General features: G+C 57.5%; 1 protein-coding gene across 4 annotated transcripts in view; it reads left to right on the top strand.

The window, feature by feature from the left end:
- The window catches only part of KCNH2 (potassium voltage-gated channel subfamily H member 2), a 38,839-nt gene that overhangs the window by 8,436 nt on the left and 13,906 nt on the right, over nt 1-16,497 (top strand). For 2 of the 4 annotated variants that reach the window (XM_032236906.1, XM_032236907.1), the window contains exons 3-5: nt 7,420-7,584; nt 9,458-9,916; nt 10,898-11,115. In XM_032236906.1, the coding sequence (XP_032092797.1) occupies nt 7,420-7,584; nt 9,458-9,916; nt 10,898-11,115 (842 nt within the window). The remainder of the gene's footprint in view (nt 1-7,419; nt 7,585-9,457; nt 9,917-10,897; nt 11,116-16,497) is intronic. The other 2 variants (XM_032236908.1, XM_032236909.1) reach the window with 2 other exon arrangements.

Here is a 16,497-nt window from a genome sequence, read left to right as displayed (position 1 = left end):
GGTCTCTCTGGGCAGGCCCCACAGAACACCCCGCCCTGGATTTAAGGGTGAATCTGGGGTCCTTTCGGTGGTGCCCCAGGCTCCTTTCTGCCCCCCTCCCTCCTTCCCCCACTTATGTGGGTCAACCGAGAGATTAATCCATAGTTTTCTTTCGATCAGCAATCGCAGCAAAGGGTAACGAAGGCCGGTGAAGGAAGAGACGCGGCGGAGTCCCCCCTTGTGGTCCTCTCGCCGGGTTCCCAAAATTTAGTTGTGGGGGAGAGTCTGGCTCAGGGGCTGCACCAGAATCACCTGTTCTGCCTGGGAACGCAGGTGAGGAGGGGGGCCACCCGCCCACCTCAGCCTGAAAAAGGGAAGATCCCCCCCCCAATTAAGCAGCCGAGAGCGGACCTTGAATGGGTAAGGACTAACGTCCCACACGGGTCCCACAGATTTCCCAGCCCCTCCACTGCACCAGCCGGAGTCAGAGGGTGGTCCTGTCCCAGCCTCCCCTCCCCACAGGACAGTGGCCACCTTCTGGTGGTCTTTGAGGAGAGGTCCAGCTTCAGTGCCCCACATCAGGGATCCAGGACCCTCAGCCACGGCGCAGTCCCAGGACGAGGCCCCTTCAGAAGTGGCGGCCGAGCACATCGGGCGCAGTTCCATTTGTACCAGCGGCCAAGAGTCCCACGCCTGCCTGGCCGCCACTTCCATGGGACCAGCCCCTCTCCCCCCCCCCCAGTTGCTGCCCATCCACAGAGACGGAAAGGTTGGGGACCGACTGGTGGGGATCAAGCTTCGGATCCGCTTGTGGCCTTCGGGAGATGCCGCTGGGCTGGCCAGTTCCCAAGGATAGGGAAGGGGGTCTTTGTCCTCCGTGCACGCCATCCTGCGGGGCCCGATCCTCTCAGCTGGGAGAGCTCTTGACGAGGGGGGCAGAATTGTGGTGGCTTGATCCTTTTGGAAATCTGGAGATCTGCTCGGGTGGGGGGCTGGGGGATCCCAACTGGAGAAAGGGCCGTCCTCTGGCCAGGTGCAGCTCTCTACCCACGGGATGTGTTGGGCAGGGGTCTTCCAAGGGCTGGGGGTCAGCAAGCTGAGTGGACGGGCCTGGGGGGGGGCCTTGAGTGGATGGACTCCTTTGTGTGCGTATGGGAGCGTTTTCCACCTTCTAAGGGTCAATCGGCCATTTTGGAGGGCAGGGCAGGTGGGGTCCCCAGCCCCCTCCCCAGCATGCAGGCAGGGCCGCCTCGCCTTGCCACTTGGGGGGGGCAGAGGCCAGGCGCCGTCCTCCCCCCGCCCCTCCTCCCCATCCCGGGTGCCAGGTGGCCTTTCTCTCCACGTCAGCGACTTCTCCTTCCTCCCGCCAGCCAGCCGGTAAACAAAGGCAGCTGCTGGGCTGCTGCGGCAGGAGCCATGCGCTCCCCCCCTTCCCCTTTTAGGGAAATCCTTCCTCTCCCCAGACGCGTCTGCGGCCTCCCGCTCACCCTTCCCTCCTCCTCCCCCCCAGATAACACGGTTGCCATGGGCAACGCGTGATGGACAGCCAAGGGGCCCTGTTGTCTGAAAGGGGGCAGACCCAGGAGGCCTTTGCAGCCGCCACAAAGGGTAACCGAGGCACAGCCACTTTTTGCCCCATAACTGCCCGATCCACAAAGGGGTCCCATGGGGTCCAACGTGCGGGGGGGGGGCATTCGGCTTCCTCCCTCTTTTCTGTCTGGAAAGGGGGCTTGTGGTGATCTCCCTGGGGTGAAGGGCTGGATGTCAGCAGCCACAATGGAGCTCCACCTTCCCGTCATTAAGCGAGACTTTTGTGACCTTTGCCCCATTTTACCACCTTTTTCGCCTCCGTCGTTAAGTGATTGTTCCCGGCAGTGAACTGAATTGGGAACTGAATCTGGCTTCCCCACGGATTGTTGCTAGTCAGATGTTGCAAAAGGGCGTGACCCCAAGATGCTGCGACCGTCGTAAATACGAGTCAGTTGCCAATGGTCTGAATTGTGACCCCGGGCATGCTGCAAAGGTCGTAACTGCGAACAATTAGTCCCAAGTCACTTTTCCCCCTGCTGTTGCAACTTGGAGCAGTCGCTAAGTGAAACATTGTAAGTTGAGGACTTCCTGTAGTCCTCCAGTTATGACCACAATTTGAGGCCGACATTTCTGTGGCTTTAGCCAGACGGTTGTGAAAGGAATAGCACTCCATTTTATGACATGGAGGGGTGGTTTTTTTTTGGGCCTAGGTGGTTAAGTGAATCCCTGCCATTGTCCAGCGAGTCAGGCAGTCGTTAAACGAATCTCTCTCTCCCCCCCCTTTGACTTTGCTTGCCGAAAGGGATCGCCTGGCCCCTGGGGAACGCCGTGACCGTCATAAGCACGAGTCAGTTTCCAAGCGTCTGAATGTTGATCACGCAACCCCGGGGACGTGCAATGTCCACTAAGTGTGAAAAGCAGTCCGAGGGCCTTTGTCAGCGGACGGTCGTTCAGCAAACGGTCCTAAGTCGAGGACTATTCTACAAGAGGAAAATCCACCCCCGTTTTCTTGGGGCTTTGGGGAGCCGTGGAGGGAGGGAGGGAGGGAGGGGAGGGAGGGGAGGGAGCAGCTCAGTCCCCTCCCTCTGAGGGGAAGCTTCTGGCTGATTCCCCGGGGGAGGAAGGCAGCAGCAGCACACGGTCCATTAACTCGTTAGAGATACGCACTTGGGGAAGGATTGCAGGGGGGGGGGCTGGGCAAGGAGGGGAGGGGGCTGGGTGCATGCAAGAGACCTGAGAGGGAGAGAGGAGACAGGAGCAAAGCCCCCTGCCCGCTGTTTGTAGTGGCACAAAGCAGCCCCCTCCGTCATCGCCAAAAGAGACCTGAGCTGTGGAAGGAGAGGCGTCACAGGGGGCTTCCCATCCCGCACAATCCCCCATAAAAATCAGATAAAACTTCCGCCCCTTCAGCTGAGCCTTGTTAGGGGGGCTTTTTTGAGGAGGGGGGCATGCCGAGGTGGCGCAGTGGTTAAATGCAGCACTGCAGTCTACTTCAGCTGACTGCAGTTCTGCAGTTCAGCGGTTCAAATCTCACTGGCTCAAAGGTTGACTCAGCCTTCCATCCTTCCGAGGTGGGTAAAATGTGGACCCGGATTGTTGTTGGGGGCGATATGCTGACTCTTTAAACCGCTTAGAGAGGGCTGAAAGCCCTATGAAGCGCTATATAAGTCTAACTGCTATTGCTACTGCTATGCCAACCGTGGAAGGGGGCCCTGCCACAGTTTGGAGTGGGGTGGGGGCGGGGGTACTTCCCCTGCCAGGCTGGCATGGAGTTCCCTTGGGAGGGGTCCTGGGGATGCCAACCCTCGGCAGAAATGCCCCCTCCCCCTTTCAGATTTGTGGGCAACGCAGCCTGCCTGTTTTGGAGGGGGGGCGTGAGCTTCTGCAGGAGCCTCGGGGGGGGGCTCCTTCCAGGCACCCCCTCCCCCAATTGGAAGGGGAAGGCATCCTTTTTGTGGGCGCAGAGAGCAGCTGGGGAGCCCTTCCCTCTTCCTTCTCTGGGACATTGGAGAGGGGGGGGGGTCAGAGGCAGTGGGGAGGGGACTCCACGATGAGTGAGCGAGGGAGGGAGTGGGCCACACGGCAGGTGCTCCCCCAGACCAACCTAGGAGGAAAGGGACATCTTACAAGGTTTCGCTTAGTGACCGAAGTTAGAACCGGGCTGGGAAAAAAATGGACTTTGGACTGTTGTTTCACACTTACAACTGTTGGTCGTAAGAACAGGATGCTCGGCAATGGACTTGTATTTATGAGGGTCTCAGTAGCGTCTGGGGGCTCATGGGATCCTCGGACAGGAAAAGTCCACAGGGAAGCTTAACGACCGTGTGACTAAGTTCACAACAGCAGGGGTTCGCTTAATGACTGGGGCAAGGAGGGTCGTAAAATGAGGCAAAACTCATTTCACAAATGTCTCACTTAGCGACAGACATTGGGGGCTCCACTGTGGTCGTAAGTCTAGGATTATCCCATGGCGCAGGACCCCCCAACTTCCGTTGCTAAGTGAGACATTGGTGAAGTGGGTTTTGCCCCATTGAACGACCTCTCTTGCCTCCGTGGTTAAGCAAATCCGTGCAGTTGTTAAGTGAGTCATCCGGTTCTTAAGTGAATCCGGTCGTCGTCCCCACCCCCAACTTTGCTCGACAGACGGTGGCAAAATGGGACGGTGGGACCCTGCACCCGTCATCAATAGGAGCCACTTGGCAAGCGTCTGAATTTGGATCCCATGGTCACAGCGGTCGTAAGTGTGAAAAACGGTCCTTTAAGCCCCCTTTTTTTAGCACCGACATAACTTTGAGCGGTCCCTAAGCAAACCACCGTAAGTCGAGGAGTAGCTGTAAAGTTTTGCAAACCATGTGGTGGCTCAGACATCCGGCTTGGTGTGTGTGTGTGTGTGTCAGGCAGGCAGGTGACTTCCCTTGCATAACGACAGAGTTGGAAGGGACCTCGGAGGTCATCTAGTCCAACCCACTGCATGAGCCACCTCTGTTTCCTCCTTTTGAACCCTGATAACAAACCGACATCCGTCCGTCCAGTTTCTCCTCCACTGACTCGGAGGGACTCCGGCCCCAAAGGGGGGTGGGCTGGATGACCTCAAAAGAACCCTTCCAAGCAGGAGTGGGTTACCTGACCCAGGAAGTCCGGCAGTCAGTCCAGACTTACGACTGTTTTTCACAGTTATGACTGTAGCGGCTTTCCCATTAGTCGGAGGATTGGCGACTAACTCACAGTTAGGACGGGGGTCACACGATCCCTTTTTGCGACCATCTGACAAGCGAAAGGCAAGGAGGGGGGAGCTGGATTCGCTTAATGACCGTGGGGGTGCATTTATCTGCTGCAGGGATTCACTTAACAACAGTGGCAAGAAAGCTTGTCAGGTGGACTGAAGCTCACTTAACAAAGGTCTCACTTAATGTCGGCTGGCCTGCCTCCTCCCCCCCCCCCCCCCGTTCTTGGAATGGCACAAAGGAGCCTGAGCGCTGAGGGACACATGCGCCCCCTGGTGCCCAGATGTTGCATTGCGCCTGGAGAAAAATTGTGACCTGAGAGTGAGGGAAAGAAGGGAAAGCAGCCACTCGGCCACTGACTCGTATTTATGACAGTCATAGCGTCACCTGAACACCCTCGTGACCTTGTGCGCAAAGTCAACGGAGAAAGCCGGATTCGCTTAACGACTGTGTGTTGCTCAGGTCACAATTGCAGAGATTCACTTAACGACCGTCCTGCGAACGCTCGTAAGACGGAATAAACCGTGTTTCATCAATGGCTCGCTTAACAATGGAAGGTTGGTCACAGGTTGAGGACTGCTGGTGGAGGCGCCAGGTCTCTCTTGACATGGGGCAGCCTATGGAGAGGGAGCAGAAGGACAGAGAGGGAAGGCACCTCAGAGGTCATCTAGTCCAACCCCTGCTCAAGTAGGAGAGCCTTACAGAATCACAGTTGGAAGGGACCTTGGAGGTCATCTAGTCCAACCCCCTATTCAAGAAGCAGACTTACAGATTTAGAGTTGGAGGGGACCTTGGAGGTCATCTAGTCCAGCCCCCTGCTAGAGAAGTAGACTCTTACAGAATAAGAGAGTGGGGAGGGACCTTGGGGGGGGGAGTCATCTAATCCAGCCCCTTGCTCAAGCAGGAGAGCCTTACAGAAGCAGAGTTGGAAGGGACCTCAGAGGTCATCTAGTCCAACCCCTTGCTCAAGCAGGAGAGCCTTACAGAATCACAGAGCCGGAAGGGACCTCGGAGGTCATGTAGTCTAACCCCCTGCTCAAGCAGGAGACCCTATGTCATTTCAGACTGGTGGCTGTCCAGTCTCTTCTTCAAAACCTCCAGTGCCCCAACTTCTGGTGGCAAGCAGTTCCCCTGGTTAATTGTCCTGCCTTTTAGGAAATGCCTCCTTCCTGCCAGGTTTCTTCCTTCCTTGGCTGGTTTCTGTTGCCTCTTCTCCTGCCTTCTGGGGCCTTGGGATACAAGTGGAGCCCCTCTTCTTTGGGGCAGCCCCCCCCCAAATATTGAAACACTGTTATCCTGTTGCCCCTGGTTCTGAGGGTCATTCCTGCTTCTTCGTGCGGTTTCACCTCCACTCTGATGTATTCGTGGTGCCAAAGCTTTGCTCCGCCTCTGAACCTGAACCTTTTGGGGGTCAGCCGCCCTCCCCCCTTTCTGCTTTTGCCGGTTGCCATCGTGCGGCGGTGGCGGCAGTTGGCCAGGGCCTTATTTGGATGCCAAATGCCCTGCCAAGTTCCCCAGTTGTCTCTCTCTCTGTCCCGGGTTGGCAAAACGGCCCATCTCCGGCTACGGTGGGCATGTTAGTCCGTCCTTGGCAAGCCGGCTTCCGCTTGGCGGTGCCCGGCCTAACCTTGGGGTGCAGAGAGAGAAACCCCCCCTCCCTTGGCACTGGGACACCAGCCATGCCAGGGCTGAACTCCCCGATGAACTCTGTGTGGGCCCAGGGGTGCCCTGGTCCCCTTCACAGGAGGAGGGCTGTGTGAGGGGGTAGGTGAGGAAGGGGAGAGGGGGAGGGCTCTGGGGAGGGGGGAAGGAGGGCTGCTCCAACCCCAGAGGTCTTCAGCCAGCCAGCGAGAGGCTTGACCTTCCTGAGGACTAGCAACTTAACATTTGGATGTGGGGGTGATCGGGTGGCCCTGCTGCTTATTGGTGGCGGCTCCCTAAACACACAGCATCTGCCCCCCAAGAGTGGAGTCCTTTGCTGCACCCCCAAATGCCTCACCTGGCACTTCGTTGGTGGCTACTGGGTACTAACCCCCCCCCCCCAAGTATCTCCCAGGATGCCCGGTGAAGCTTCATGCCAGCGACCGGGCACTGCCTCCATCCTGGGAGGGGGGGCGAGAGCTTGGGAAGTGCCTGACGCCTCCCCCAATCTCCATGGAGGTCATCTCCAGGTGTGGGAGCCCCCTCCCTCCATTCAGCACGATGCTTGTTCTATTCTGTTCTAGTTCGAACTCTGTTCTATTCTCTATTATTCTATTCTATATTCTAGTTTAGTTCTAGTTCTATTTCTCCATTTATTCTATTCTAGTTCTAATCCTGTTCCCTCCCATCCCATCCTGCAGTCTATCATTTGTTCAGCTCTCTTCACTGTTATTGAGCTGCAGAGCCTGAAGGGAGAGGGATTTCTACCCAGCCCAGGGCTGTTGGCACAGGTGGCACCTCCAGGGCACTGGGGCCACCCGAGGGCCCCCCTTTTGAATGATCTCTGGAGGGGGCCGGAGGCACGTGGGGCCCAAACCTCCCCTCGGCGTTGGGGGTGTCCTTGCCAGCAGCAGGCTGGGGGGAGGTGAGAGGGGAGGACGCTCTTAGCCCCCCCCCCACTCTCTCCCCTGCCCTGAGGAAGGGGGAGAGAAAGTGGGGTCCCCTCCTCTTCTGATCTCCCCCCTCCTCCCCCTTTTTTTGGCAGGCAGCTGCTTCCTGTGCCTGGTGGATGTGGTGCCGGTGAAGAACGAGGAGGGTGCCGTCATCATGTTCATCCTCAACTTCGAGGTGGTGGTGGACCGGGCCCTGCTCACCAGCTCGGCCAAGAACACCAACCACTGGGTGTCGCCCGCCGCCTGGTTGCCCACAGGTAGGGGGGGGGCTCTGTCTGCAGGGGAGGGGCGGACGGACGCAACGGTCGCCCTTGGAAACCCCATCTGTGCGTCCGGCTGGTCTTCAGACAAGACAATGATGCTTCTTTAGTTCCCATGTGACTTTGGGGCTGCCAAGAAGGGAAACGTGGAGGAAGTCTTTAACGACTGCAGTGGGGAATAAAACCCAGGTGATCTTTAACTTAACGTCTGCAGTGGGGAAACAATACAAGTAACCATCCCTCCCTCCCGCCCCCCCAATGCCAGTGCCACCGAGGTAGCGCAGTGGTTAGGGTGCAGTACTGCAGGCCACTTCAGCTGACTGCTATCTGCAGTTCAGCGGTTCAAATCTCACTAGGCTCAGGGTTGACTCAGCCTTCCATCCTTCCGAGGTGGGTGAAATGAGGACCCGGATTGTTGTTGGGGGCAATATGCTGACTCTGTAAACCGCTTAGAGAGGGCTGAAAGCCCTATGAAGCGGTATATAAGTCTAGCTGCTTTTGCTATTGCTATTGGTCTCTGCACCAGCAAAGTTGGGGGCCGGTGATTGATACCATCCTATTCAGATAGGGGTATAAGGAGCAATCCGGGTTAGCTCTTCATTGCTCTGGTTGACTTTCTGGGGCTGGCAAACACACACCCCCCCAGTCTAAAGAACCCCTCGCCCCCTTCTGCCCTGCCCCCCCCCCCACTTGCCTACTGAAGTGGGGCTGGGTGGCAAAGCCCCGAGGAGAAAGTCGGTGGCCCTTTATCTACTCTTAGTATGACCCCACGGGGGGGAGGGAAGAGGGGAGATTGGGAAGGGGGGGAGGACAGCCGCGGAGGGTGGAGGGGGGCCGAGTGCCCCAAAGGCCCAAAGCCTGGAGGAAATGGTCCTTGGCAACCCCAACCTCCAGGGTGACGAGATCTTAAAAATGCTGCAGGAAGAGCTAATGCAAACCCGGGCAAGTCTCCCAGCCACAGGGAGGCTTTCTGGGCCCCCCCTCCCTCCCCCCCAGCCACACGAGCGGAAGACCTTGGTTGACGGGGATTTGGGGATGGGGGCAGCAATGGAAGAAAGGGGACTTTCCGTGACCGGCTGGGGGTCTGTCTGGAGGACGGGGAGGGGCTGGTCCCGGGCGGGGACTCCGGGGTCCCCTCGGGTCAGGCTGCTCCGACAGCTTGGCCGAGAGCCGAAGGAGGGGGGCGGAGGAGCAGAACCGCGTGGGAGGAGAGATGGGGAGGACAGGCAGAGGTGACTGTCTCCTTCCTGCAGGAACAGGCTGTCCCGGTTCTTCTCTGCAGGGAAGAGGGCACAATTTCGGCTCTGAAAGCAACTCTGTGTGTGTGTGTTTGTGTGAGAGAGAGAGAGCACAAAGTGGGGGGGGGTATTATGTGAAGGCCCCAGGCGGGGAGAGTTTTCCTCTTACTGGTGGGTCCTGCTGGGGATGAGGGGCGCTTTGGAAGCCTCCATCGTCCTCTGGGCCTGCTGACCCCTGGTGGCCAAAGCGTCCCTATCCCCCTAGGCCAGCGGGGTCCAACTCAAGACCCATAGCCACACAGTCATTAAGTGGTGGACTCTGCTCACCCAAAGGGGATCGCGTGGCCCGGGGGACGCTGCGATCATCACAAAAACGAGGCCCTTTCTAAGCATCCGAATGTTGATCCTGCAACCACGGGGGTCGTAAGAGGGAACAACAGTCCGGAGTTCCTTTCTTAGCGGCCCCGTTGTAACGTTGAACGGTCGCTAAACAAGCCATTGTAAGTCGATCTGTAGCCAAGGCGGAGGAGACCCCAGGGGTCTTCTAGTCTGACCTGCAGATGGGGAAGGGGCTCATTGCCCTTCCCTCTCAACCCCGCCACTCAAATGCGCCTCCTGGTTCTGCCTTCCAGGCCGCGGGAAATCCTTCCGGCTGAAGCTGCCGGCACTGCTGGCCCTGGCCGGGAGCAAGCAGTCGCTGCCGCCGGATGAGCCAGATGAAGCCGTGGTGGTGGACCTGTCCAAGCCCAGCAGTGAGTCCGTGGCTCTGGACGAAGTCACCTCCTCCCTGGACCACGCCTGCCTGGGCTGCGAGGAAGAGGAGGAGGAGGAGCCGGAGCCAGAGGACCGGCGTGCCTTGATGGAGCACAGGGGGGACGGCAGAGAGGACCCCCCGGTCACACACTCCTCGCCACGAATGGACAAGGCCACCCTCCTCCACCTGGAGGCCTCCTTCTCCAACTGCAGCCTGACCCGCAGCCGCTCGCGCGAGAGCTTCTACAGCGTGCGCCGGGCGTCCTCGGTGGACGACATCGAGGCCATGAAGGGCGAAGGGGAGAAAGGCTGGGCCCACAGCCGGCATGCCAGCACAGGTGGGTCCCCACACGGGTGCTGCGAGGCAGGGTGCGAGGGGTGCCAACGGATGTGCCGTCTAGTCCGGAGGAGGTTGGGCAGGCAAGCGCTTCTGATAGCATTAGAAAGGACCTTGGAGGTCCTCTAGTCCAACCCCTTTGTCAAGCAGGAGACCTTATGCCATTCAGAATAATGAAAACAGGGTTGGAAGGGACCCTAGAGGTCATCTAGTCCAACCCCCTGCTCAAGCAGGAGACCCTAACAGAATAACAGCACTCGAAGGGATCTTGGAGGTCATGTAGTCCAACCCCCTGCTCATGCAGGAGACTCTATGCCATTCAAAATAAGAGAATAATAGGGTTGGAAGGGACCCCTAGAGGTCTTCTAGTCCAACCCTCTGCTCAAGCAAGAGAGCCTTTACCATTCCAGACAAATGGTGGTTCCATCTCTTCTCCAGAACCTCCCGTGTTGGAGTACCCACAACTCCAGTGGGGCAGAGAAGGAGATCTCTCCCCATCTTGGCAGAAACAGATTTGGGGATGTCTTGTCAAAGGGTTAGGGTGAGGGTTGGGGTTTAGGGTTAGGGGTTAAGGTGAGGGTTAGACAGGGTGAGTTAGGGTTGGGGTTGGAGTTAGGGGTGGGGGTTAGGGGTTAGGGTTGGGGTTGGGTTAGGGGTTGGGGTTTACAATTAGGATTTAGAGTGAGGGTTGGGGTTTAGGGTGAGGGTTTGGGGTGAGGGTTAGTGTTAGGGTGGGAGTTGGGGTAAAGATTAGGGTGAGGGTGAGGGTTGGGGTGAAGGTTATGGTGAGGGTTATGATGAGGGTTTAGGGTGAAGGTTGGGGGTGGAATGTTGTTGAGCGACTTTGTACGGGAGAGTTCGGTGTCCTTGGCAAGCCGGACCGATGAAGAGGGCACAGACTTCGGGCTCGGGGTGTCCTCACGTGGGCGGGGGGGAGACTGAAGCACCCCCCTCTTTCGCTCACACCTTTGGGGTTTCCCAGCAGGGGCCATGAACAACGCCCGGAGCCACCTGCTCAACTCCACCTCCGATTCGGACCTCATGCGTTACCGGGCGATCAGCAAGATCCCTCAGATCACCCTCAACTTTGTGGACTTCAAGGCCGAGGCCTTCCTGACCTCCCCCTCCAGCGAGAAGGAGATCATCGCCCCCAGCAAGCTGAAGGACCGCACCCACAACGTCACAGAGAAGGTCACCCAGGTGAGAGCTAGGGAACCTGCAGGAGGAACGCTCGGAGGCCCCTCTGCCGGGCGTCGCCAGTGGTTGGCAGGTGGATAGACGGGGGCCTCGGCGGGCACTTGTGGAGAAGGAGGGGGGCGGCCAGGGTGTCTCTTGCGAGGAGAGACACATCCTTGCTCAGGAGGACTGTCTTGGTGTTTCTGCTCGGATCGGTCAGAATAGAGGTGGAAGGGCCCTTGTAGGTCATCTAGTCCAACCCCCTGCTCGAGCAGGAGACCCTTACGGAATCATAGAAAGAGAAGAGTTGGAAGGGTCCTTGGAGGTCATCTAGTCCAACCCCCTGCTCAAGCAGGAGACCCTTATGGAATAATAGAAGGGCAGAGTTGGGAAGGGACCTCAGAGGTCATCTACTCCATTCCTAGTATGGCTGAGGTGGCAACAAACATGGCAAGGCAGCCAGGGAAGGGGCAGCAAAGAGGAACTGGTGTGTGTGTATGTGTGTACAATTGAAGATTGAGCAATTGGGGGAGGGGGGACACAGGATGGGGAGGGGTCTCCTGTGCTTGAGTCCTGTGGGTGGTATCTGCCTCTGTGGGGACAGCTATCAGGCCGTCTCCTCTTCAGGACGGCAAAGGTGCAGACACCAAACTTAGGAACCAGCCATTTGGATCCAGGCACCCCTTTGTGGGGAGGGGAATTCTGCCTGGCAACTGCAGAGCCCCCCCCTCCCCTCCCCAGGAAGCGGCTCCTATGGAGGGGGGGTCTTGGCAGTGAAGAGGGGTGCACAGAATGCATCCTTCATGCTTGTGGGGGACGCTGGCCTGCTTGACCGATGCCCTCGCCCAGGGAAGAGCATTCTCCCCACCCACCCACCCCCCGCAGACCTGCAGTGAGTGAAAGAGAGACAGAGAGAAAGTGGGAGAGGGGAGAGGAGAGAGATAGAAAGAGGGAGATACAGTGAAGAGAGAGAGAGAGAAAGTGGGAGAAGGAGAAAGGATGAGAGGGGGAGAGGGAAACAGAAATAAGGAGAGAGGGGGAGGGGGAGAGGGAGAAAGAGAATGTGGTTGAAGAGAGACAGGAAAAGAGAAAGAGAGAGAGAGATGGGGGAGAGAGAAAGAGGGAGAGGGAGAAAAAAGAAGAATGGGAGTGAAAGAGGGAGAAAGAGAGAGAAAGGGAGGGAGAGAAAGAAGGAGAGGGAGAAAGAAAATGAGAGAGGGGAGAGGGAGAAAGCGAGAAAGAGAAAGTGGGAGAGGGGAGAAGAGACACAGAAAAAGAGATGAGAGAGAGGGAGAAAGAAGGAGAGAGAGAGAAACGGGGGGAGAGGGAGAAAGAGAGAAAGTGAGAGAGGGGAGAAAAGAGAATCATAAAAAGAGAGATTGACAGAGAGAAAAAGAGAGAGGGAGAGAGGGAGAGAGAGAAAGAAGGAGAAGGAGGGAAAGAGGAAAGAAGAGAGGGGGAGAAAGAAAGAGAAAATGAAAGAGAGAGACAGAGGGAGAGGGAGAAAGAGAGAAAAAGGGAGAGGGAGGGAGAGAGAAAAAGAGAGAGAGATGAAGAGGGAGAAAGAAGGGGAGGGAGAGAGAGGGAAAGAGGGAAGAAGAGGGGAGAAGAAAGAGAAAATGAAAGAGAGACAGAGGGAGAGGCAGAAAGAGAGAAAAAGAGAGAGGCACAGAGAGAAAAAGAGAGAGAGAGATGGAGAGGGAGGGAAAGAGGGAGGAAGAGAGGCGGGGAAAGAGAGAGAAAATGAAAGAGAGACAGAGAGGCAGGGAGAGGGAGAAAGAGAAACAAAAAGAGAGAGGGAGGGAGAAAGGGAGAGAAAGTGGGAGAGGAGAAGAGAGACAGAAAAAATAGAAAGAGAGAGAGATGAAGAGAGAGAGAAAGAAGGAAAGCAAGAGAGAGGGAAAGAGGAAGGGGGAGAAAATGAAAGAGAGAAAATGAAAGAGAGAAAATGAAAGAGAGAGAGAGAGAGAGATCTGGTAGGAGATTCCAGTTTCAGGATTGGCCTTGGCTCCCCTTCTTCCCCGGGGTGTTTTTGGGTCGTCTCTGGTTGCTCCCAAACGTCCAGCTCTGTCTGGGCCGCCTAGGGATGCTCAGCAGGGGGACGGGAGCAGCCAATAGGTTGGCCAAATGAATCCACCCGTCTCAAGTGAAAGGGGGGGTGGGGGAGGGGGGGCAGGGGAACCGTCTTGATGTTCCCAAGGCTGGAGCTTCATCTGGGATGGTGTCAGTCGCTCGCCTCCTCACGCAGGTGCCAGGACCCTGCGAACCTCCCACGATTTCAGGGCGGGGGTCTTTCCCCCACTGGTGGTGGAGCCAGGGAGGGGGGGGCTCCTCTCAGGTCCCCTGGGGGCCAAAGAGGCACAGCTCGGAGCCTTGATGGCTGCAGGACGGGTGCCCGGAGATGGGGGGCAGCGTCGAACCAGGCAGTGAGGGGCATTGCCCACCTTGGGACCTTCCTCCCAGAGGGAGCAGCAAAAGAGCCACGGACGCATGAGAGGGGGGCTCTTCTTTCAGCCTTTCCTGCTGAGATGCATCATGAGGATTCCCTGCCAGAAAGGGGGTGTTACGGGGGGGGGACAGCCCCATAATTTGTAGCTGACTGCCAAGGCCGCTGCAGGAAACGGCGGTGTAGCTCACTTCAAGGTGACCCATCCTTCTCCCCTTACCCAAGACTCTGCCGCTGCATTGCAGGGCCTGGGAAAAGACCCCCCCCCAAAAACAGAGCTGGTGACCCCTGTTTTCCCCAGGGACTGGGGGGAGCAAGGTGAGGGGGGGTTCATCCCTTGTCCGCAGCCGGCATCTCCCATCTCGGCTGCTACCAGTCTGTCCCATCTGCCAAGAGATCTTTGGGAAGGTTTGAGTAAGGGGAGGGGCCCAGAGGAGCCAGGAGGGGGGGGGTGCCTCTTAGGGCGGAGCAGAGGGAGAGGGGAGCGGGGAGGGAAGGAGCTGGCAGCTGTTCCCTCAGCCAGCCGCTCTCCGAAGAAGCCAGGGTCCTTCCAGATGCAGCTGCCTGGAGTCCTCGGGCTGCTGTTTGGGCCGGCCCCCCTTCCCCATTCCGGCCTGCAATGCCCGGTGGGGCAGCTGCGGACCCTCCGAACACCCCCTCTGAGCAGCCAGCCCCTTCCCTCCGGCCGGGATGCCTCGGGGCAGAAACCGGCAGCCGATACAGCTGGAAGACAAGGACTCGCGTGTCCGTCGGGCCGTCCGCATCTCCAGCTTGGTGGCTCAGGAGGTACGGTGGGGGAGAGGTGGGGGCGGAGCAGGGGTTTTATAGTGTGTGTGTGTGTCGGGGGGGGGGAAAGAAGTCTGGGGATCTGGATTCCAGAGGGGCGAAGAAGAACGTCTGGGTATGCTCAGAGGCTCTGTTGTTTTGGGGAAGCTCCCTGCAGAGTGGGGCATTGTCTGAAGGAGCCCCTCAGCTGTGAGGAGTCACAGACACAGACACACACACACCTGGTGATGCTTCGTGGGCTCTGCCCGGTCTGCCAAGCCCCTACCCACAAGGAGACCCTCCCCCAAACTGGGCCGTCGCGGCTTTCCCATTAGTCGGAGGCCTCCTCAGAAGACACACATACCCGTCCTCGCTCCAGTGGCCCCCACCCCAGAGGTGTCTTTGGGACCCCAAGTGGGGAGGGGGCTTGCGTTCGTTGCACTGACTTCCTGCCTTTTGCCAAAGGGGGTGGGGGGTCTGAGGATTGAGGAGGGGGCAACTGTGGAGCACTTTCCCTGTTGAATTACCTCCCGCTGCATGTTGCTCCCTTCCCGCTCAGAGGGTCTCTTTCTTCCTGCGAAGCCCCTCCCCTGCCACCCCCCACCAACCCCAGGATCCCAATTGGGTGGGATGGAATCAGAAAGCCCCCCCCTCAACCCCAAAGGGACATCTTCTCAACAGCCCCCCCAAAGTATTGAGATTGCCCATACCAGAATAGTCGGTTTTGGGGTGCCCCCTCCCCCACCCACCCTCAACAGGCGCCTGGTTTAGATGATCACTGGGGGCCCCCCAAATGCTTGGTTGTCCCTCGTACTCCTCTCCCTGGATCAGGACGGGCGTCAAAGCCGTCCGTGACCCCAATTTATAAAATTCACCCTTTTTTTCCATCGGCGCCCCGACTTCTGTCCCGAGAAGTGAGAATTTGCCCAAATTTCCACACACAAACGCCAAAAAAAGTTGCATTTAACGTCCGGAATTTGAGATGGCATTGATGGACGACTAAGGATCTGTCAGCAGGACGTCCGATCCTTGGCAGCCGTCTAGCAAATAGATCGTTTCCTAGGAATACCAGTTGTTGGGGGGTTTTGTGCGGTGCGCACGAGATTGTGTGTTTGGGGTGTTTGTTTTTGTTTGTGAACAAAAGTGGTGCTCCTCTCCTCTTTCTCCCCCCTCCCCCAAATCGGGGGTGGGGCTTCCCTGTCCCATCTGGCCTCCCCTCGTCCATAAAACAGGCAGCCAATATCATCATCGTATAAACTTTTATTATAAACTTAGAAATTTGGAATCGGCCAATTAAAACATCTTTTCTAGCAGGTGGAAGCGGGTTGGCGGAGGAGGGGCGTGAGGTTGGGATCCGGCGGATTGGCATGGAAGATCAGCCACCCCTGGATCCTTGAATTTGGGCAGCTTCGCCCCTCCGAAGGATTGGCATGGAAATTTTAGCAGAGAATAACCCGAAATCGAGACTTGAAGTCTTGGCTTCGGGTTATTCTCTGCTAAAAGAGAGTTTTCTTATATCGCTGCATCCCTCCGGGTCTGCCCCATGGATCGGATGTGGGGGGAAGCCCCCTGTGTTCCCTTGTCCTGGGGCTGGAAGGTGTGGGGTTGAAGGCTTTTTTCTAGGGGGGGGGCAGAGAGCAATTTCCAGGGGGGTGGGGTGGAGAGGGCTCTATCACATTAAAGCAGGGGTCTCCAACTTGGCTTGTGGAGTTTAATTCCCAGAATTCCCTAGTCCAGCCCTGGAGACAAGGCTGCGGAACAGGGGGGGGGGTCTCAAATTTCAGAACAGCAATGCACAATAAGGTCTGGGGTCTCTTCCAGTCCTGACCTGCAGCTCAAACTGGTTGAGGGGGGCACCAAGAGATCCACCATCTGGTCCCTTTAAGGAAGGGGGCTCCAAGCTTGACCATTTGAAGACTTGTGGACTTCCAACTCCCAGAATTCCCAAGCCAGGGTCTCCCTCCCCCCCTCTCCCCCCCACACACTCCTGCCGTGTTTTCTACCCATCTGGCAACAAAATAACTCCGCCAAGCAGCTGGGAATTCTGGGAGTTGAAGCCCACAAGTCTGAAATTGGCCGAGGGTGGAGACCCCCAATCTTAAAGGGATTGGATGGTGGATCTCTCGGAACGTGCCCCCCCCCTCAAGCAATTTGGACCCTGAAGAGACCTTCCTGTGGGTGGCTGCTGTGAAAAT

Source organism: Thamnophis elegans, chromosome Z, assembly GCF_009769535.1.
Source record: "Thamnophis elegans isolate rThaEle1 chromosome Z, rThaEle1.pri, whole genome shotgun sequence".
Lineage (NCBI taxonomy): Eukaryota > Metazoa > Chordata > Lepidosauria > Squamata > Colubridae > Thamnophis > Thamnophis elegans.
The sequence above is the reverse complement of the archived record's forward strand: the minus strand, read 5'-3'. Positions and strand labels throughout refer to the sequence as shown.